Genomic DNA, 22,579 nt, shown 5'->3' with positions numbered 1-22,579 from the left:
GGCCGCAGCGCGGGCTTTCGTAAATCTGCAGCTTTTTCCCCCTATCGTCCGTGTTATAATAATAATAATGGCATTTGTTAAGCGCTTACTATGTGGAAAGCACTGGGGGGGGATACAACGTGATCAGGTTGTCCCACGTGGGGTTCACAGTCAATCCCCATTTTACAGATGAGGTAACTGAGGCTCAGAGAAGTGACTTGCCCACGGTCACACAGCAGACATGTGGCGGAGCTGGGATTCGAACCCATGACCTCTGACTCCAAAGCCCGTGCTCTTTCCACTGAGCCACGCTGCTTCTCTATGGGGGAAGAGAAGTGACTTGCCCAACATCACACAGCAGACATGTGGCGGAGCCGGGATTCGAACCCATGACCTCTGACTCCAAAGCCCGTGCTCTTTCCCACTGAGCCACGCTGCTTCTCTATGGGGGAAGCGGCGTGGCCGGAGCAGGAGCCTGGGGGGGCAGAAGGCCCTGGGTTCTAATCCCAGCCACTTCCCGGCTGACAGACCTTGGGCAAGTCCCTTCCTGTTACCTCATCTGTAAAATGAGGATTGTTGGAGGCCCAGGTGGGATCTGGACTGGGTCCAACGTGATCAGCTTGTATCTACCCTAGCGTTTAGTACCTGGAGCATAGTAAGCGCCTAATGGATACCCTAAAAAAAGGGGGTGCGGGGAGACGGCCGTAGCCTGCTACATTATCTACATTAGAGAAGCAGCGTGGCTCAGTGGAAAGAGCCCGGGCTTTGGAGTCAGAGGTCATGGGTTCGAATCCAGGCTCCGCCACCTGTCTGCTGTGTGACCTTGGGCAAGTCACTTAACTTCTCTGAGCCTCAGTTACCTCATCTGTAAAGTGGGGATTAAGACTGTAAGCCCCACGTGGGACAACCTGATCACTTTGTATCCCCCCCAAGCGCTTAGAACAGTGCTTTGCACATAGTAAGCGCTTAACAAATGCCAACGTTATTATTATTATTATTATTATTATCTGTTCCCAAATCAGAGATCTGGCTCGATAGTGAATGTGGCAGGCTTCCCGCCACCACCCCCGCTCAGCAGCGCTTTGGGGAAGGAGGGTGGAATTGATTCACCGCAGAGGCCATTAAGATCATCATCATCATCATCAATCGTATTTATTGAGCGCTTACTATGTGCAGAGCACTGTACTAAGCACTTGGGAAGTACAAATTGGCAACATCTAGAGACAGTCCCTACCCAACAGTGGGCTCGCGGTCTAAAAGGGGGAGACGGAGAACGAAACCAAACATACTAACCAAATAAAATAGAATAAGATATGCGCAAGGGCTCTGGCACACAGTAAGCGCTCAATAAATCACCATCAATCGTATTTATTGAGCGCTTACTATGTGCAGAGCGCTGTACTAAGCGCTTGGAAAGCACAAATCGGCAACATCTAGAGACGGTCCCTACCCAACAGTGGGCTCGCAGTCTAAAAGGGGGAGACGGAGAACAAAACCAAACATGCTAATAAAATAAAATAAATCATCATCAATTGTATTTATTGAGTGCTTACTGTGTGCAGAGCGCCGTACTAAGCGCTTGGGAAGTACAGATTGGCAACATCTAGAGACAGTCCCTACCCAACAGTGGGCTCGCAGTCTAAAAGGGGGAGACAGACAACAAAACCAAACATACTAACCAAATAAAATGAATAGAATAGATATGCACAAGGGCTCTGGCATACAGTAAGCGCTCAATAAATCATCATCAGATTTGTTAAGTATCTGTTAAGTATTTGTTCAGATTTGTTAAGTATCCCCCTCCCCGAAAACCTAAGGACACCAAACATGACTGCAGTTAACGTTGATTTTATTACGGCAAGCGATTCTGGTCTTGCACGGTTAGGGGGTCCCGCCGGGGGCAGGGGTGGTGGTGGTCGGTAACCGGGCGAGGTTACACGGGGCGCTCACGAGGCCTGGTCACAATGTGCCACCACAGCGGGGGCAGATCCCCCTCTTTGCGAGCTGGGGGCAGGGCTTCGGTCTTGGGACCATCAGGCGGAGTTTCCTCCTCGAGCTGCTTCACCTAGAAGAGGAATCGGAATGGTCACGAGGGAGCTGACCGTGCCCTCCCGGAGCAACTGGAACCTCAGCTGCGTCGCTCGTCATCAGTGGGGTAGCGGGACCAGGAAGAGACGGTGGGATGGAAAAGCCAGAACGGCCCCTTGCCATCGGAGACACCCTGCTGACAGGAGGGTGGCTCGGACTTGAGGGCGCCCCGATGGCTTGCTGCCTCCAGGTGGTCCAAGGACCTCCAGGGTGCAGCTCCTGCCGCTCCTTCTCTACAAGCTTCTGCCTTGGAGAGAAATCTCAGTCCATGTCTCCCCACATCTCTCCTCTGCGGTAAACCAACTCCTTACCTTCAGCTTTAAAGCACCCAATCTGCGCACCCCCCTCATCTTCCTATCTCACCTCACTGATTGCCTCCGACAACCCAATCCAATCCACCCGCTTCGCTCTTCTAACTCCGTCTCGACCTCATCTGTCTCACCAGCAGACTCCTCGCCCAAGTCCTCCCTCTAGCCTGGAACTCTCCCCCTTCACATCCAACAGATGATCCCTCTCCCCACCTCCAAAGCCCTCCTAAAAAGCCCATCTAGGACCTCACTTCCCCTCCCTTCTACATCACCTATGCACTTTGATCAGTACCTCTTAAGCATTTGACATTTGGCCCACAGCTCTTCTTTACATATCCGTCTAGTCTCCCTCTTGCCTTAATTTATCATCATCATCATGAATCGTATTTATTGAGTGCTTACTATGTGCAGAGCACTGTACTAAGCACTTGGGAAGTACAAATTGGCAACATATAATTTATTTAAATGTCCCGTCTCCGCCTCTGGACCATAAGCTTTTTGTGGGCAGGGATCATGTCTACCAATTCTATTGGATTGTGCTCTCCCAAGCCCTTAGAACAGTGCTCTGCACACAGTAAGCACTCAAATACCCTTAATTGGTCACTTAACACTCACCAGTGTAGACATCATAATCTCAGTTCCCTTCCCCTTTTCCTCCACAAAATATTTCGTTAGGGCAGCCATAAACCACCTCCAGGCACACCAACAGAAAGCTGAAAAATGACATCCTCCTAGGTTCCCAGATAGTGGGAAGACCCAAAACTGCCACAGTTTTGCTTTTTTAAACAGAATTTGTTTTGCACCTTATTCACAGTTGTACTCACAGAGCCACGGTCAGTAGAACTTGAGCTTGAACGGTCTGTTTCTTCCAAGCCTGAATCTGAAGTTGACTTAAGTAACTGCAGATCAGTTTCCATCAGATGCTAATGGTGCTAATAAGTACCATTTTTTCCCCTCCCAGCCAGCCTCTCTCTCCCTTTGCTTTTCAAACCAATGTCAATTTGACTTTGGCAGTCTGATGAGCTTTGGAAGACAGGGCAGGGCAGTTGTAAAAAAAAGAAGATAAGATGGTTTGCAGCAAGTCCACAGCTAAGAGGTTTTCCCGCAAACTGGAGAGGCTGGTGTCACGAGTCAACAGACATTTTATTAAACTGACCTTGTTGACCAAGGGTCTTAAGTATAAAACACCAGCAGACCTAAATAAACCCTGAGAACGGTATTTTGCGGGTGGAGAAGTCTACGATAAGTGTGTTGTGTGGGTCACTGAAATGCCTGTGGGACTCACCTCTTTTTCCCAACTCTCCATACGCAGTTTCTTCCACTGTTCCCTCTTGGAGAAGTAATCAGGGTACATGGCTTTCTCCGAGGGATGCCAGTAATCCAGGCACCATTCGGGAATCTGCCGGGAAGAGACAGTCTGTCACTGCTTCATATACACTGCACAGGACACGCTGGGTTGGACACAAGCTAAGCAGGTTGGATGCAGTTCATGGTCCCACGTGGGGCTCCAAGTCTTAATCCCCATTTTCCAGGTGAGGGAACTGAGGCACAGAGAAGTGACTTGCCCAAGGTCACACAGCAGACAAGTGGCGGAGGCAGGATTAGAACTCAGTTCTTTCTGACCCCCGGGTCCGTTCTGTAGCCATGAAGCTACGCTCTCATACTGGGACCTTGTTAGTCATCCCACAGAAACAGTGTGGTTCGGTGGAAAGAGCCCGGGCTTTGGAGTCAGAGGTCATGGGTTCAAATCCCAGCTCTGCCAACTGTCAGCTGTGTGACTTTGGGCAAGTCACTTCTCTGTGCCTCAGTTCCCTCATCTGTAAAATGGGGATAAAGACTGTAAGCCCCCCGTGGGACAACCTGATCACCTTGTAACCTCTCCGGCGCTTAGAACAGTGCTTTGCACGTAGTAAGCGCTTAATAAATGCCATTATTATTATTATCCCAGGCCTAAATCTGACCCGAAGCCAGACACTAACCGATCACCTCCCAGTGGACATACTTCCTTTTTAGGAAAGGACACGGCTGAACAGGAGTTCCTACCTTGTAACATTCATATCTCTCATAGGAGGTGCCTCCGGGAGAATCCGGGAAGATGTAGGGCTGAGGGTGCTGTCTCTGCCAAAACTCTTCCTCGGCAGCCTTGAGTAGCTTGGTTGCCTTTATCATATCCTTTTCATTCTTATGTTCTTCAAATTGGGCTCTCATCAAGCAGGCGAAGTAACGGTACTTGTCCCTAAAAAGCAGATGTGTGTGAGGATTTTTATTATTAATAGTAATAACGGCATGTATTAAGCACTTGCACTGGGGTAGATACAAGGTTATCAGTTTGGTCACAGTCCCTGTCCCAAACAGGGCTTACAATCTATTTTACCCAATTTTACACATAAGGAAACGGGCACAAAGACGTTAAGTGACTTGCTTAAAGGGTTACCTTTGGCTAGTGACCCAGCTGGGACTAGAACCATTGTCTCGTTGACTCCCACCCACTAACCCACCCGGCCTCCCATCTAGAAATTCTCGAGAAGTTAATGTGCTCAGGATTTGTAAATCACCTGAAGCTTTTCTTATGATCAGAACCTAAGCTTCCTTTTGGGAGGGAATATATCTACTAACTCCGCTGTATTATACTCTCCCAAGTTCTTAGTACGGTGTTCTGCACGCAGATTAAATACCACTGATTGATTAGACAATGAAAACTTTAAGATTTTTTAATTTTTTTTTGGTGGGGGGGGGGAGCTTGTTTAACCCTAATTTTAAGGCCCAAGCCCTAACTACAATGACACTGTCTCTCTCTCTCTCTCTCTCACTAGTCTTGGGGTGACCTTGGTGAAGTCACTTGAATCTCTGTTGCCTGCCATTCTTCTATATGACCATTCAGGACAATTGCCAGTACATTTTGTAGGCAGTTCAGCAACTGAGAAAACAATGATCGCTCTCATCGAGGGGTAAGAATGTTGATAAACCAGTGGCTCTACGGCCACCGTGGCATTTTGCGCGATTCAGGGTCAATGGCCTAATCAATATTATTTCACTTCTCCCGCTGTTTCAATCTGGATTCCACGCATTTTGCCGGACTGGGGAAATAGTGCCCGGCAGACAATAATAATTATAATGATGGCATTTATTAAGCGCTTACTATGTGCAAAGCACTGTTCTAAGCACTGGGGAGGCTACAGAGTGATCAGGTTGTCCCACGGAGGGCTCACAGTCAATACCCGTTTTACAGATGAGGTAACTGAGGCCCAGAAGTGACTTGTCCTAAATCACACAGCTGACAAGTGGCGGAGCCGGGATTTGAACCCATGACCCCTGACTCTTTCCACTGAGCCACGATGCCTTCCAGCAGGTGCTAAATAATGGTGTTTCTTGTTTAAGCGCTTACTAAGGGGCAGGCACAATGAGTTAATCAGGGTGAACAAGTCCCCTTGGGGCTGAGTCTTAATCCCCATTTTACAGATGAGGTAACTGAGGCCCAGGCGAATGAAGTGACTTGCCCAAGGTCACAGAGCAGACAGGTGGCAGAGCCGGAATTAGAACTCAGGTCCTTCCGACTCCCAGGCCTGGGCTCTATCCACTTGACCACGCTGCTTCTCTTAGAGAGAAAATAGATAATGGTTGTTTTTGTTAAGCGCACACTATGTGCCAAGCACAACACTAAGCGTTGGTGAAGGTATGAGAAAATCAGGTCGGACAATCACTGCGTTGTGGGCAGGGAACGTGACCGCTAATTCTCTTGTGTTTTGCTCTCCCAAGTGCCTAGTACAGTGCTCTGCACATAGTAAACTCTCAATAAATATGACTGATTGATTGTGGGGCTCACAATCTTGCGATTAGCGATGTGGGGCCTGATGCTGCAGCAGGGTGTAGGTGGGTGCCGAGAATGATGATAAAATAAAATAAATAGAATAGTAAATATGTGCAAGTAAAATAAATTCATTCCTTCATTCAGTCGTATTTATTGAGCGCTTACTGTGTGCAGAGCACTGGGCTAAGCGCTTGGGAAGTCCAAGTTGGCAACATGGAGAGACGGTCCCTACCCAACGGCGGGCTCACAGGCTAGAAGGGGGAGACAGACAACAAAACAAAATGTATTAATAAAATAAATAGAATAGTAAATATGTACAGGTAAAATAAATTCATTCCCTCATTCAGTTGTATTTATTGAGCGCTTACTGTGTGCAGAGCACTGGGCTACGTGCTTGGGAAGTACAAGTCAGCAACATCGAGAGATGGTCCCTACCCAACAGCGGGCTCACAGTCTAGAAGGGGGATACAGACAATACGACAAAACATATTAATAAAACAAACAGAATAGTAAATATGTGCAAGCAAAATAAATTCATTCATTCAGTTGTATTTATTGAGCGCTTACTGTGTGCAGAGCACTGGACTAAGCACTTGGGAAGTCGAAGGTGGCAACATCTAGAGACGGTCCCTACCCAACAGTGGGCTCACAGTCTAGAAGGGGGAGACAAACAACAAAACAACACATATTAACATAGTAAAATAAATAGAATAGTAAATATGTACAAGCAAAATAAATTCATTCATTCACTCATATTTATTGAGCGCTTACTGTGGTGCAAAGCACTGGACTAAGCGCTTGGGAAGTACAAGCTGGCAACATAGAGAGACGGTCCCTACCCAACAGCGGGCTCACAGACTAGAAGGGGGAGACAAACAACAAAACAACGCGTACTAATAAAATAAATAGAATATTACATATGTACAAGTAAAACAAATTCATTCCTTCATTTAATCGTATTTATTGCGCGCTTACTGAGTGCAAAGCACTGGGCTAAGCGCTTGGGAAGTCCAAGTTGGCAACATGTAGGGACGGTCCCTACCCAACAGCTGGCTCACAGGCTAGAAGGGGGAGACAGACAACAAAACAAAATGTATTAATAAAATAAATAGAATAGTAAATATGTACAGGTAAAATAAATTCATTCCTTCATTCAGTCGTATTTATTGAGCGCTTACTGTGTGCAGAGCACTGGGCTAAGTGCTTGGGAAGTACAAGTCAGCAACATCGAGAGATGGTCCCTACCCAACAGCGGGCTCACAGTCTAGAAGGGGGATACAGACAATATGACAAAACATATTAATAAAACAAACAGAATAGTAAATATGTGCAAGCAAAATAAATTCATTCATTCAGTTGTATTTATTGAGCGCTTACTGTGTGCAGAGCACTGGACTAAGCACTTGGGAAGTCGAAGTTGGCAACATCTAGAGATGGTCCCTACCCAACAGTGGGCTCACAGTCTAGAAGGGGGAGACAAACAACAAAACAACACATATTAGCATAGTAAAATAAATAGAATAGTAAATATGTACAATCAATCAATCAATCAATCGTATTTATTGAGCGCTTACTATGTGCAGAGCACTGTACTAAGCGCTTGGGAAGTACAAATTGGCATCACAATCACAATGTACAAGCAAAATAAATTCATTCATTCACTCATATTTATTGAGCGCTTACTGTGGTGCAAAGCACTGGACTAAGCGCTTGGGAAGTACAAGCTGGCAACATAGAGAGACGGTCCCTACCCAACAGCGGGCTCACAGACTAGAAGGGGGAGACAAACAACAAAACAACGCGTACTAATAAAATAAATAGAATATTACATATGTACAAGTAAAACAAATTCATTCCTTCATTTAATCGTATTTATTGCGCGCTTACTGAGTGCAAAGCACTGGGCTAAGCGCTTGGGAAGTCCAAGTTGGCAACATGTAGGGACGGTCCCTACCCAACAGCTGGCTCACAGGCTAGAAGGGGGAGACAGACAACAAAACAGAACATATTAATAAAATAAATAGAATGGTAAATATGTACAAGTAAAATAAACTCATTCATTCACTCGTATTTATTGAGTGCTTACTGTGTGCAGAGCACTGGGCTAAGCGCTTGGGAAGTCCAAGTCGGCAACATCGAGAGACGGTCCCTACCCAACAGCGGGCTCACAGGCTAGAAGGGGGAGACAGACAACAAGACAAAACATACTAACAAAATAAATAGAATAGTAAATATGTACAAGTAAAATAAACTCATTCACTCGTACTTATTGAGTGCTTACTGTGTGCAGAGCACTGGGCTAAACGCTTGGGAACTCCAAGTTGCAGGCCCTACCCAACAGCGGGCTCACAGTCTAGAAGGGGGAGACAGACAACAAAACAGAACGTATTAATAAAATAAATGGAATAGTAAATATGTGCAAGTAAAACAAATTCATTCCTTCATTCAATCGTATTTATTGCGCGCTTACTGTGTGCAAAGCACTGGGCTAAGCGCTTGGGAAGTCCAAGTTGGCAACATCTAGAGACGGGCCCTACCCAACAGTGGGCTCACAGTCTAGAAGGGGGAGACAGACAACAAGACAAAACATATTAACAAAATAAATAGAATAGTAAATATGTACAAGTAAAATAAATTCATTCCTTCATTCAGTCGTACTTATTGAGCGCTTACTGTGTGCAGAGCACTGGACTAAGCACTTGGGAAGTCCAAGTTGGCAACATGGAGAGACGGTCCCTACCCAACAGCGGGCTCACAATCAATCAATCAATCGTATTTATTGAGCGCTTACTATGTGCAGGGCACTGGACTAAGCGCTTGGGAAGTACAAACTGGCAACATCTAGAGACGGTCCCTACCCAACAGTGGGCTCACAGTCTAGAAGGGGGAGACAGACGACAGAATCGAACATATTAACAAAATAAATAGAATAGTAAATATGTGCAAGTAAAATAAATAAATTCATTCCTTCATTCAGTCGTATTTATTGAGCGCTTACTGTGTGCAGAGCACTGGGCTAAGCGCTTGGGAAGTCCAAGATGGCAACAGCTAGAGACAGTCCCTACCCAACAGTGGGCTCACAGTCTAGAAGGGGGAGAGAGACAGCAAAACCGAACATATTAACAAAATAAATAGAATAGTAAATATGTACAAGTAAAATAAACTCATTCACTCGTATTTATTGAGTGCTTACTGTGTGCAGAGCACTGGACTAAGCGCTTGGGAAGTCCAAGTTGGCAACATCGAGAGACGGGCCCTACCCAACAGTGGGCTCACAGTCTAGAAGGGGGAGACAGAGAACAAAACAGAACATATTAATAAAGTAAATAGAATACTGCATATGTACAAGTAAAATAAATTCATTCCTTCATTCAGTCGTATTTATTGCGCGCTCACTGTGTGCAAAGCACTGGGCTAAGCGCTTGGGAAGTCCAAGTTGGCAACATCGAGAGACAGTCCCTACCCAACAGCGGGCTCACAGTCTAGAAGGGGGAGACAGACGACAAAATCGAACATATTAACAAAATAAATAGAATAGTAAATACGTGTAAGTAAGATAAATAAATTCATTCCTTCATTCAGTCGTATTTATTGAGCGCCTACTGTGTGCAGGGCACTGGGCTAAGCGCTTGGGAAGTCCAAGTTGGCAACATGGAGAGACGGTCCCTACCCAACAGCGGGCTCACAATCAATCAATCAATCGTATTTATTGAGCGCTTACTATGTGCAGGGCACTGGACTAAGCGCTTGGGAAGTACAAATTGGCAACACATAGAGACAGTCCCTACCCAACAGTGGGCTCACAGTCTAGAAGGGGGAGACAGACGACAGAATCGAACATATTAACAAAATAAATAGAATAGTAAATATGTGCAAGTAAAATAAATAAATTCATTCCTTCATTCAGTCGTATTTATTGAGCGCCTACTGTGTGAAGGGCACTGGGCTAAGCGCTTGGGAAGTCCAAGATGGCAACAGCTAGAGACAGTCCCTACCCAACAGTGGGCTCACAGTCTAGAAGGGGGAGACAGACGACAAAACAGAACGTATTAATAAGATAAAATGAGTCCGTACAAGTGGGCCTCACCTGTAGATGCACCAGGACTCGAGGTGCCTGAGCGCCCGCTTGTAGAGGCGCAGCACTTTCTGTCGGTGGGTGAGGTAGGCCCCGGCCACCGACACCGCCATCTTGGCCCGCTTCACCTTCAGCGGGGAGGGACGGGGGAAGAAGGGGCCCAACGCGCCTGCGCGCCGCGGGGGCTGCCGGGAGTCCGGGGGGCGCGGGGGGCGCAGTGCGCGTGCGCAGCGCGGGGGCTGCCGGGAGTCTGGAGGGCGGGGGGCGGAGTGCGCCTGCGCGCCGCGGGGGCTGGTGGGCGGGGTTTCCGCTTCCGCCGAAGAGGAGCGAGAGGGAGGGGCCGCCGCCGCCATCATGACCCGATTCCCCCTCATCGGTAAGGGACGCTCCCTCCTGGCGGCTCTGCCCTCGTCTTCATCATCATCATCATCATCAGTCGTATTTATTGAGCGCTTACTATGTGCAGAGCACTGTACTAAGCGCTCGGGAAGTACAAATTGGCTACATGGAGAGGCAGACCCTACCCAACAGTGGGCTCGCAGTCGAAAAGTCTTCATTTTCATTATAATGGTGGCGGTTGTTTCAGCGCTTCCTACGTACTGAGCACTGTAGCACTGTACTAAGCGCTTAGTACAGTGCTCTGCACACAGTAAGCGCTCAATCAATACGATTGATTGATTGATTGAGCGCCGGGGGGGATGCGAGGTCCTCAGGTCGTCCCACGTGGGGCTCCCCGCCTTCATCCCCGTTTTAATAATAGTAATCACCATAGCAATAATCGTGGTATTTGTTAAGCGCTTACTAGGTGCCAAGCACTGTTCTAACCGCCAGGGGGATACAAGGGGATGGTAATGATGGCATTTATTAATCAATCAATTATTTATTAATCAATCAATCAATTGATGATAATCGTATTTATTGAGCACTTACTGTGTGCAGAGCACTGTACTAAGCGCTTGGGAAGTACAAGGTGGCAACATCTAGAGACAGGCCCTACCCAACAGTGGGCTCACAGTCTGAAAGGGGGAGACAGAGAACAAAACCATACTAACAAAAGAAAATAAATAGAATAGATATGGACAAGTAAAATAAATAAATAAATAGAGTAGTAAATATGTATTAAGCGCTTTCCTCTGTACCGAGCGCTGTTGTAAGCGCCGGGGGAGATACGAGGTCATCAGGTCGTCCCACGTGGGGCTCCCCGCCTTCATCCCCGTTTTAATAATAGTAATCACCATAGTAATAATCGTGGTATTTGTTAAGCGCTTACTAGGTGCCAAGCACTGTTCTAACCGCCAGGGGGATACAAGGGGATGGTAATGATGGCATTTATTAATCAATCAATTATTAATTAATTAATCAATTAATCAATTGATGATAATCGTATTTATTGAGCACTTACTGTGTGCAGAGCACTGTACTAAGCGCTTGGGAAGTCCAAGTTGGCAACATCTAGAGACAGTCCCTACCGAACAGTGGGCTCACAGTCTGAAAAGGGGAGACAGAGAACAAAACCAAACATACTAACAAAATGAAATAAATAGAATAGATATGGACAAGTTAAATAAATATGTACAAATATGTATTAAGCGCTTCCCCTGTACCGAGCGCTGTTGTAAGCGCCGGGGGAGATACGAGGTCATCAGGTCGTCCCACGTGGGGCTCCCCGCCTTCATCCCCGTTTTAATAATAGTAATCACCATAGTAATAATCGTGGTATTTGTTAAGCGCTTACTAGGTGCCAAGCACTGTTCGAACCGCCAGGGGGATACAAGGGGATGGTAATGATGGCATTTATTAATCAATCAATTATTTATTAATCAATCAATCAAGTGATAATCAATCGTATTTATTGAGCACTTACTGTGTGCAGAGCACTGGGCTAAGCGCTTGGGAAGTCCAAGTTGGCAACATCTAGAGACGGTCCCTACCCAACAGTGGGCTCACAGTCTGAAAGGGGGAGACAGAGAACAAAACCAAACATGCTAACAAAATAAACTAAATGGAATAGATATGTGCAAGTAAAACAAATAAATAAATAGAGTAATAAATATGTACAAATATGTATTAAGCGCTTCCTCTGTACCGAGCGCTGTTGTAAGCGCCGGGGGAGATACGAGGTCATCAGGTCGTCCCACGTGGGGCTCCCCGCCTTCATCCCCGTTTTAATAATAGTAATCACCATAGTAATAATCGTGGTATTTGTTAAGCGCTTACTAGGTGCCAAGCACTGTTCTAACCGCCAGGGGGATACAAGGGGATGGTAATGATGGCATTTATTAATCAATCAATTATTTATTAATCAATCAATCAATTAATCAATCAATTGATGATAATCGTATTCATTGAGCACTTACTGTGTGCAGAGCACTGTACTAAGCGCTTGGGAAGTACAAGTTGGCAACATCTAGAGACAGTCCCTACCCAACAATGGGCTCACAGTCTAAAAGGGGGAGACAGAGAACAAAACCAAACAGACTAACAAAATAAAATATATAGAATAGATAGGTACAAGTAAAATAAATAAATAAATAGAGTAATAAATAAGTATTAAGCGCTTCCTCTGTACCGAGCACTGTTGTAAGCGCCGGGGGAGATACGAGGTCATCAGGTTGTCCCACGTGGGGCTCCCCGCCATCATCCCCGTTTTAATAATAGTAATCACCATAGTAATAGTCGTGGTATTTGTTAAGCGCTTACTAGGTGCCAAGCACTGTTCTAACCGCCAGGGGGATACAAGGTGATGATAATGATGGCATTTATTATTCAGTCATTCATTCAGTCGTATTTATTGAGCACTTACCGTGTGCAGAGCACTGGGCTAAGCGCTTGGAAAGTGCAAGTTGGCAACATATAGAGACGGGCCCTACCCAACAATTATTAAGCGCTTACTATGTGTTTCAGCGTTTCCTATGTACCGAGCGCTTTCTAAGTGCCGGGGGAGATACGGGGTCATCAAGTTGTGCCACGTGGGGCTCACAGTCTTCATCCCCATTTTAATAATAGTAATCATAATAATAATCGTGGTTTTTGTTAAGCGCTTACTATAATAATAATAATGGCATTTATTAAGCACTTACTGCGTGCCAAGCACTGTTCTAACAGCCAGGGAAATACAAGGTGATAATGATGATGGCATTTATTATCCATTCATTCAATCGTATTTATTGAGCGCTTACTGTGTGCAGAGCACTGTACTAAGCGCTTGGGAAGTACAAGTTGGCAACATATAGAGACGGGCCCTACCCAACAGTTATTAAGCGCTTACTATGTGTTTCAGCGCTTCCTCTGTACCGAGCGCTGTTGTAAGCGCGGGGGGAGATACGAGGTCATCAGGTTGTCCCACGTGGGGCTCACAGTCTTCATCCCCGTTTTAATAACAGTAATCATCATGATAATAATCGTGGTATTTGTTAAGCGCATACTAGGTGCCAAGCACTGTTCTAACCGACGGGGATGCAAGGTGATGATAATGATGGCATTTGTTAAGCGCTTCCTATGTACCGAGCGCTGTTCTAAGCGCCCAGGGAGATACGAGGTCATCAGGTTGTCCCACGTGGGGCTCCCCGTCTTCATCCCCGTTTTAATAATAGTAATTATAATAATAATAATCGTGGTATTTGTTAAGCGCTTACTATGTGCCAAGCACTGTTCTAACCGTCAGGGGGATACAAGGTGATAATAATGATGGCATTTTTTAAGCGCTTACTATGTGTTTCAGCGCTTCCTATGTACCGAGCGCTGTTCTAAGCGCTGGGGGAGATACGAGGTTATCAGGTTGTCCCACGTGGGGCTCACAGTCTTCATCCCCATTTTAATAATAGTAATCACCATAGTAATAATCGTGGTATTTGTTAAGCACTTACTAGGTGCCAAGCACTGTTCTAACTGCCAGGGGGATACAAGGTGATAATAATGATGGCGTTTATTAAGCGTTTACTATGTGCAGAGCACTGTTCTAAATGCCAGGGAGGTTATAGGGTGATCAGGTTATCCCATGGGGGCTCACAGTCTTCATCCCCATTTTACAGATGAGGAAATTGAGGCACAGAGAAGTGAAGTGACTTGCCCAAAGTCACACAACAGACAAGTGTCAGAGTTGTGATCAGGTTGTCCCACGTGGGGCTCACAGTCTTCATCCCCATTGTAAATAATGATGATGGCATTTGTCAACCAATCAGTCAATCGTATTTATAGAGCGCTTACTGTGTGCAGAGCACTGTACTAAGCGCTTGGGAAGTAGAAGTTAGCAACATGTAGAGACAGTCCCTACCCAACAGTGGGCTCACAGTCTAAAAGACTGTGGTAGTAATAATGATGGTGTTTCTTAAACGCTTTCCAAGTGCCAAGCACTGTTCTAAGCGCTGGGTGGGGGGATACAAGGTCATCAGGTTGTCCCCCGTAGGGCTCCCAGTCTCCATCTGCATTTGACAGATGAGGTCACTGAGGCCCAGAGAAGCAAGCTCACCTCCTCCAGGAGGCCTTCCCACACTGAGCCCCCTCCTTCCTCTCCTCCTCCTCCCCATCCCCCCCGCCTTACCTCCTTCCCCTCCCCACAGCACCTGTATATATATTTTTTTAATATAGAGATAATGGCATTTGTTAAGTACTTGCTATGTGCAAACACTGTTCATTCATTCATTCAATTGTATTTATTGAGCGCTTACTGTGTGCAGAGCACTGTACTAAGCGCTTGGGAAGTACAAGTTGGCAACATATAGAGACGGTCCCTACCCAGCAGTGGGCTCACAGTCTAGAAAGGGGAGACAGAGAACAAAACAAAACATTAACAAAATAAAATAAATAGAATAAATACGCACAAATAGAGTAATAAGTTCATACAATTCTGTTGTATGTATTGTTTATGTCTATGTATTATGTATGTATATATTCTGTTGTAAGCATTGGGGTAGATACAAGCTAATCCGTTGGACACAGACCCCCTGACCCACATGGGATTCACAATCCTAATCCCCATTTTACAGATGAGGTAACCGAGGCACAGAGAAGTGAAATTCCCGGTTCAGCTCTACAGTTTTTCCCACGGCCCCCGGACCACAATGACTCGTGGCCGGCACAAGTCCAGCCCCAGAGTAGGGTGCTTTGCACATAGTAAGCGCTCAATAAATACGATTGATGATGACGATGACTATAACCTCGATCTCCTACCAGTCCTGTGCACTTTCCACTGGGCTAAGTTACCAGCTAGTCTTCACCTATATTGTAGTGCTCATGAAGAGCTCTTAAGAACACGTATAGCCGATAATAATTTGCAGAAACAACAAAACGATAGATGTAAAATCCTAATGATGCAGTTTGGTTAGGAAACTTCAGTTTTTTAATAAAAGTTGTACTACATCCCCCCCCCCACCAAAAAAATAATAATAAATGCCATCATTATTATTATTATTATTGGTAGCTCCGGCCTGTGCACCTGCTGGCCAGTGGTACTACAGTGGGCAGAGCACTGTACTAAGCCTTGGGAGAGTACCACAGAGTTGGTGGACATGTTCCCTGCCCACAAGGAGCTTACAGTCTAGAAGGGTGCTTGCACATCAATCCCCTTAAGGCAAAACATGACCCTTTTGATTGTAGAAGTCAGTTGCAAACGGACTCTAGAAACCAAGAGTGCATTTTGTGGAAGCTCTGAAATGCAGCAGGTGCTGTAAAGTGAACCTGTAACTTACGTGCATGCATTTGCTCCGTACAGATATTGGCATCAATCTGACTGACCCGATGTTCAGAGGAATTTACAGAGGGATCCAAAAGCATCAAGGTAAATTCTTGCGGTGCCGTGAGCCGTTTCCTCGGCGAAGGCGTATTTACCTCCGGAGTCACAGAATCGGTTAAAGCTCAATTCCACCCGCCCAGGGCATAGAGATCGTAGTCAGGGCCGGATTCGGGGCAGGGGACCGAGGCAGCTGCCCAACCGAGCCAGGCTTAGGAACCGAACCATCTCACAGAAGGTGAAGCAGCCGTAACGTAGCGGAAAAAGCAGGGACCAGGGAGCTGTGAGGCGGATTCTCATCCCGGCTCCCCCGCTTTCCTGCTGTGTGATCTGGGGCAAGTCGCTTGAGGTAACTGAGGGGAAGATATAGTTTAGACTAGACTGTGTTTAGACTTTTAGACTGTGAGCCCACAGTTGGGCAGGGACTGTCTCTATATGTTGGCAATTTGTACTTCCCAAGCGCTTAGTACAGTGCTCTGCACACAGTAAGCGCTCAGTAAATACGATTGATGATGATATAGTTATCTGTAAATTGGAGATTACCCGTTCTCCTTCCCCTAATATTTCTTACTGAATCGTGTAGTTAACCGTCCGACTTTTGAAAGGGAGGGATTCGTTGATAGGACTGGCTACTCAGCAGATTCCAGGTAGAGGGAAATGACTTCTCCATCCTCAGGATTCATTAAATAAGAATTTTAACATTCACTGAGATTTTTCCAAGCGGTGTCATCATAAGCTACCGGTAGCCTTGCAGGAAGAAATAAAATACACACTCTCTGTGACTTTTGAATGGAAAACTGAGTTTACTTTAGCCAGTATCATGTTCATTCATTCACTCAATCGTATTTATTGAACACTTACTCTGTGCAGAGCACTGTACTAAGCGCTTGGGAAGTACATGTTCAAGGTGTATTAATTAGGTAAGGTCACCGTGCCTGGGGTTCTTTAGTGTTATGAACTCGAGAAGCAGCGTGGCTCAGTGGAAAGAGTTCGGGCTTTGGAGTCAGAGGTCATGGGTTCAAATCCCGGCTCCGCCACTTGTCAGCTGTGTGACTTTGGGCAAGTCACTTCACTTCTCTGGGCCTCAGTTCCCTCATCTGGAAAATGGGGATTAAGTCTGTGAGCCCCACGTGGGACAACTTGATTACCTTGTATCTACCCCAGTGCTTAGAACAGTGCTTTGCACATAGTAAGCGCTTAATAAATGCCACCATTATTATTATTATTAACTCATACCGCATTGATTTCCTCCAGCTTACATTTCACTAAATAAAACATAACATAAAAAGGATGATAATCAGTTTTTGTATACTTATCTCTGCCCAAAGCTTATTTAGCCCATATGATTGGTTCATTTATAGTGACACCCTTCCAGTGAGTACAAAGTGATTTTTAGGTGCCAGGAGGGAGGAATATTTGTGATTGGTAAAAGCGGTCATAAAATCTCTTAAGATGGATTCTTATTTACCTGTTTCTATTTGGGGGGTAAATTTTTACAGATGACTTGTTGGATGTAGTAGAGAGAGCAGTCCAAACTGGCGTTAGAAAGGTAAATTTGCTTCTTTTTATTCTGTTTGTGTTTGGGTGAAATGCACGGAAGTTCCAAGAAATATTAGTGTATTTAGCTGATGCGTGCGGGTTTGTTTTTGTTTTGGCTTTTTTGTTTGTTTGTTTTAAACAGTATTTTAGTTAGAAACGGTTCCTTTGGGGAAAAGGTCACAACCTTTAAAAGCCTCCTGTTCCTTTTAAATCATCACTTTGGAATGGTGAGATCCAGTTCAATTTCCCATGCCTTTTGATCGTGGACTTGGACCTGTCCCACCAGTATTGCAGCTAGTGAGTCAACTAGCTTTTATTATGTTGTATTCTCCCAACAGTGCTCTGCACATATGAGCCCTTAGTGAAAACAATTCATAGCACTTCCCCTTTCTTAGTATACACTCGCAGCGAAGTAAATAATATAAGCATTCTACACTATTCAGTGGATATAAATTGTAGTTCATGAGGTCAAGTGGAAGGTTGGCTGGTTGGGAGAAAAACTGATGTGGACTCATAGAAATTCAAGAAGGAAAAGAACGATTTTCTCAGTCCTTTCCCACTGCATTTTAACCCCTTTCCCTTCAGAACATTCAGGAGCTGTATTATGAACACTATTTCTGTTTCAATATAAAGAAAAATGAGCATTTTTCTTTGCATTGCTAAAGAGGAGACTGAATAAATAAAAAAAACTTTTAGCCGTTATTTGCAAAACGCAAATAGGAAAGCATATAATCTGATTTCTGTATTCAAGCCCAAGGGAGTTATTACATTTAAGCCTGGACACGTGTCTCATAAGAAAAATCATTAAAAATGTTTTGCGAGTGGTTTTTGTTTTTCTCTGCCATGTTTTGGTTTTGCATATCTTGAAAGGTATTATGCTTCTACTCCTTAAAGAGTTTTAGATTGACCTTTTGAAAATATTTATTTGTGTGAGTTCTTAAACTTTCCTGGCTTGTCTTCTATTATTTCTAAAGAGAGTTAGTCCTAAGGCTCATTTGTTAAAAGTTGATATCTCTCGAAAAAAATCTCTTCCTTTTCTGATTTCCTGGTCTCAACTTTATTACAGATATTTCCTCCTCTGATATAAAACAAGTTCTGCTTTTTACCTAACGACACTCCTGCAGCAGGGATTCAAAACAAACGAAAAAAACCTCTCTTCCGAACTAGCATTTTTCAAAATTTGATGCCTTATAGATCGGAAAGAGCACTTTAGGGAGATGTTCACAGTGGACTTCCCAAGCTCTTAGTACAGTGCTCTGCACACAGTAAGCGCTCAATAAATATGATTGAATGGATGACTGAGAGAAGCTGACCTCACCAAACTAAAATGGCACTCCACTCAGCCTTGTGCCTGAAAATTGAACAATAACCCGATGTTCTTGTGGGAACAGGCAAGCTGACCCATGGGAAATTCAGCATGAGTCTGGCTTTTTGCTGAGGCATTGGTAGCGATAAGATAAATGGAACATATCAGCGTCCCGCCAGCTCCCCACTAGAACGTGATTTCACTACGTGTGGTGGACAGAACTCTACGGGAGAATTAAGGGACGCTCTCCAGACAGGGCACTTCCATCTGCACAATACCATGGTGGAAAAACCAGTTGGGAAGCAGTGTGGTCTAGTGGGAAGAGCACAGGCTGGGGAATCAAAGGACCTGGGCTCAAATCCCAGCTCTGCCACTTGCCTGTTGTGTACCTTATCTGGAAAATGGGAGTTCAATATTTGCTCTCCTATTTAGACTCATGTGGGACAGGGACTGTGTCTGACCTAATTAATTTGCATCTTCTCCAATGCCTAGAATAACTGTGGTGTTTGTTAAATGTCTACTATATGCTTAGCACTGTACTAAGCGCTGGGGTAATAATTATGATACTTGTTAAGCGCTTACTAATATGCCAGGCACTAAGATAATCAGGCAAGTGCTTGATTGCAAGGCTTAACAGATATCATAAAAAAAGTTATGTGCACGGGCTGGTGTTCTACAGCACATGAGTTCTTCAGGTGCACAGTTCTTTAAGAACCTAAGACCCCAGTTAAGAGATTATCCATCCCACTTGACCCATCTAGGTCTCCTCCAACATTTCCCTGAGCTGCAAGGGATTTTTTAATAGCCGGACTAACAATTTTTCTTTTCCCTTTTCTTTCAGTTTATGATTACCAGTGGGAGCCTGCAAGACAGTAAAGATGCATTACAATTGGCCCAGACAAATGGTATCTTGGCATTTTATTTTTAAACATAGCCAGCAAATGAAACCAGTTCACGTGGAGACACTTTCAGAGATTTGACACAACTACACCAGAAAGGATTGCCATTGTGAAAATACACTTAAGGCAGAAAACGGGTTGCGTTTTATTAGGTCACTACAAGGATGGAGTGAAATTTCCCTTTGAGTTTGCAAAACTCAATAAGCGCAGAACAAAACGTGCAAGGTTCATGTCCTAATGGGTTTTTAATGTTGCTGCTAATTTGGCAGAGTAACTTATCTGTTTCCATCTTTTTCCCTCATCTGCCAGTCAGATTAGCTAAAGCAAATGGGGCTGCCTCCTCTTGTGATCGTACATATTGGATCAGTGTACTAACGAACAAAGTGTTGTCCAAGTTCTAACTCTTAAAGATTGGAGTTAATGATTTTTTAAATAGCTTGGCTCTATCAACAAACATGCATAATAACCCCAATGCTTCTTCTGCCCCATCTCTATTTACTTTTTTTGTACTCAAAACAGTCATTTCACTTAGGACCTGTATTAAACACAACACAGGCAATCGTCCACATAAGTACTTAGAGTAGCAGCAGCAGTAGTAGTAGTAGTATGGAACTGCTTAAAGGTATAAAGAAAATAAAAGCGGGAACCAGTTTATTTCAGGATGGGTCAGCTATTTTTCAAATCTGGATTTTGAATATGAAACACTTTAGAAATGTTTCAGTGCTGTCTGTACTGGTTTCATTGAAAAATGTAAATCTGTAGAATGTTCACAAGCCCTGTCCTCCTCTAGACTGTAAGCTCCTTGTGGGCAGGGAACGTGTCTACCAACTCTGATTTATTGCACTCTCTCAATCGCCTAGTCATTGCCCTTATTTCCTCTTCTCCCACTCCCTTCTGGGTCGCCCTTTTGCTTGGATTTGCTCCCTTTATTCACCCCTCCCTCAGCCCTACAGCACTTATGTACATATCTGTAATTTATTTATATTAATGTCTGTCTTCCCTTCTAGACTGTAAGCTCATTGTGGGCAAGGAACGTGTCTACCAACTCAATCATACTGTACTCTCCCAAGTGCTCAGAACTGTGCTCTACACACAGTAAGCGCTCAATAAATGTGATTGATTGATATCCACTGTAGAGTGAGTTCAATTTCTCAAGATATGTGAGAGCTAAATAAATACATTTGGCCCCGATATATGCGGTTTGAATAATTTTATTAACTTCAAATGGAACTAGTTTAAGAATTTGATTGGGTGGATTTTACCCAAGTGAAGACTGGAACAGTTTCAAATACGAATGAGGAGAAAATATTCAGGAGAAAATACCGATACATTCAAAAAAATAACTCCAAGGTATTGTCTCTCATTAGAAACGTTTTACAGCACAGTTGGTTGCCATCCCACACGCTGCGGAGAATTTGAAGAGAATAACCCTGACCTTTATTTTACTGAATTGCAAAATCTTGCTGAAAGAAATAAAGGGAAAGTTGTGGCTGTGGGAGAGTGTGGCCTGGGTAAGTACCATTTTGAACAGGTCAGAATTTTGCCCCCGACTGTTGTTTTGTATTTGAATCAAGGGACACAGTTCCAAACTCCACGGTGGAGAGAGGAAAACTGGGGGGGAAATCTCTCTCTCTCTCTGCCTTTCCCCATCTGGCTCTCTCTTCCCACTCCCTGCTCCCTGCCACCTCCCTTTCTAAGTACAACTTGTCCCAGTGTGGAAGGAAATGGAAGAGCCAGGAAGAGTAGATCCAGGATCATTCTACCACAGCTCTCCCTGGATCGATAAGTGCCCTGCCCCAACCTTGCCACCGGGACCTGGCTTTTCTACCCCCTGATTTTCATACCATGCAAGTCAGGACCATGTCTTTAAGCTCATCGTGGGCAAGGAGCGTCTAACAGCTTGGTTGTATAGTAATCTCCCAAGGACTTAGAAGCGGCGTTATGCACACAGTAAGCGCTCAGTAAATACCCTCAGTGATCATTCAGTGGACTAATTCTCCAGGGGCGGATGGGTTAGAGCTTGGATGCTTCCGCGAGTCAGGGATGGAAGCCAAGGGAGGCTTTTCACCTCACCCCGGGCTGGGCAGGTGAGTCGCTTCCCTACAACTCAGCCAGAGAGAGAAAAACAATGAAGAATCTATATTGTCTATAAGCCAGGCACTAATGTTGCTACTTTTCTTCTGCAGATTTTGATCGATTACAATTCTGTCCCAAAGACACGCAACTCAAGTAAGGAAAATTTGATAACCATGCAGATTATCATTCCCTGTTAGAAAACGTTAATGCAAAGGTTCATTAAAGCACTACATACTGCAGTTCTGTCGAGTAGGTAACTTTTATCTGGTGCGTTGATAAGTGGGTGGAGAAAAGCTTCTGTTTTGCGATAAATGTTGGTAAGTTCACTCCGAGCCCAGTCCTCATTTCTCTTTGCGTCGTAGCATGTCTCTTCAGCACAAGAGGGTGAGACCAATTTTCTGTCTAAAGGGCCGGAGCCGACTCTCGGGGAAAGGTTATGTGTTCGATCTGTTGATTCATCAATCACTAAAAACTTGCACAAGAGGGTGAGACCAATTTTCTGTCTAAAGGGCCGGAGCCGACTCTCGGGGAAAGGTTATGTGTTCAATCTGTTGATTCATCAATCACTAAAAACTTGAATAGAGTTGTAGCAAAAGAAAAATTTTAAATTAGAAAATCATTCTAGTGAGGGTTGGCAGTGCACAGACTGGGTAACAACCAAATTCCCCTAGAGACAGCAGTAGCAGCCCACAGAACCACCATGGAATCAGAACTTCCTAGTGCGGGGGTCCCCTCCCTCTGGAAGGATCCCGGGGTCACCCAGAGCCCCCTCA

General features: G+C 44.9%; 2 protein-coding genes across 3 annotated transcripts in view; one reads left to right on the top strand and one right to left on the bottom strand.

The window, feature by feature from the left end:
* Positions 1-1,714: 1,714 nt before the first annotated feature.
* NDUFB9 (NADH:ubiquinone oxidoreductase subunit B9) lies at positions 1,715-22,058 on the bottom strand. Of its 2 annotated transcripts, none has more exons than XM_038760190.1 (4): positions 22,042-22,058; positions 4,419-4,611; positions 3,661-3,774; positions 1,715-2,044 (listed from the first exon to the last, which is right to left on the bottom strand). In XM_038760190.1, exons 2-4 carry the CDS (start codon positions 4,581-4,583, stop codon positions 1,913-1,915), a joined length of 411 nt encoding a protein of 136 aa, XP_038616118.1. In that variant the 5' UTR covers positions 4,584-4,611; positions 22,042-22,058; the 3' UTR covers positions 1,715-1,912. The 2 variants fall into 2 exon arrangements, with proteins under 2 accessions (XP_038616118.1, XP_038616119.1); XM_038760191.1 differs by lacking the exon at positions 22,042-22,058 and adding an exon at positions 10,271-10,403.
* Positions 10,565-22,579, top strand: part of TATDN1 (TatD DNase domain containing 1) — a 24,090-nt gene continuing 12,075 nt past the window's right edge. Inside the window, exons 1-6 of the mRNA XM_038760188.1 lie at positions 10,565-10,634; positions 15,969-16,034; positions 17,486-17,535; positions 19,673-19,736; positions 21,098-21,241; positions 21,917-21,959. Of these exons, the coding sequence (XP_038616116.1) occupies positions 10,613-10,634; positions 15,969-16,034; positions 17,486-17,535; positions 19,673-19,736; positions 21,098-21,241; positions 21,917-21,959 (389 nt within the window). The 5' untranslated portion in view covers positions 10,565-10,612. The remainder of the gene's footprint in view (positions 10,635-15,968; positions 16,035-17,485; positions 17,536-19,672; positions 19,737-21,097; positions 21,242-21,916; positions 21,960-22,579) is intronic.

The sequence above is a fragment of the Tachyglossus aculeatus genome, chromosome 18, assembly GCF_015852505.1.
Source record: "Tachyglossus aculeatus isolate mTacAcu1 chromosome 18, mTacAcu1.pri, whole genome shotgun sequence".
NCBI classification, from domain to species: domain Eukaryota; kingdom Metazoa; phylum Chordata; class Mammalia; order Monotremata; family Tachyglossidae; genus Tachyglossus; species Tachyglossus aculeatus.
The sequence above is the reverse complement of the archived record's forward strand: the minus strand, read 5'-3'. Positions and strand labels throughout refer to the sequence as shown.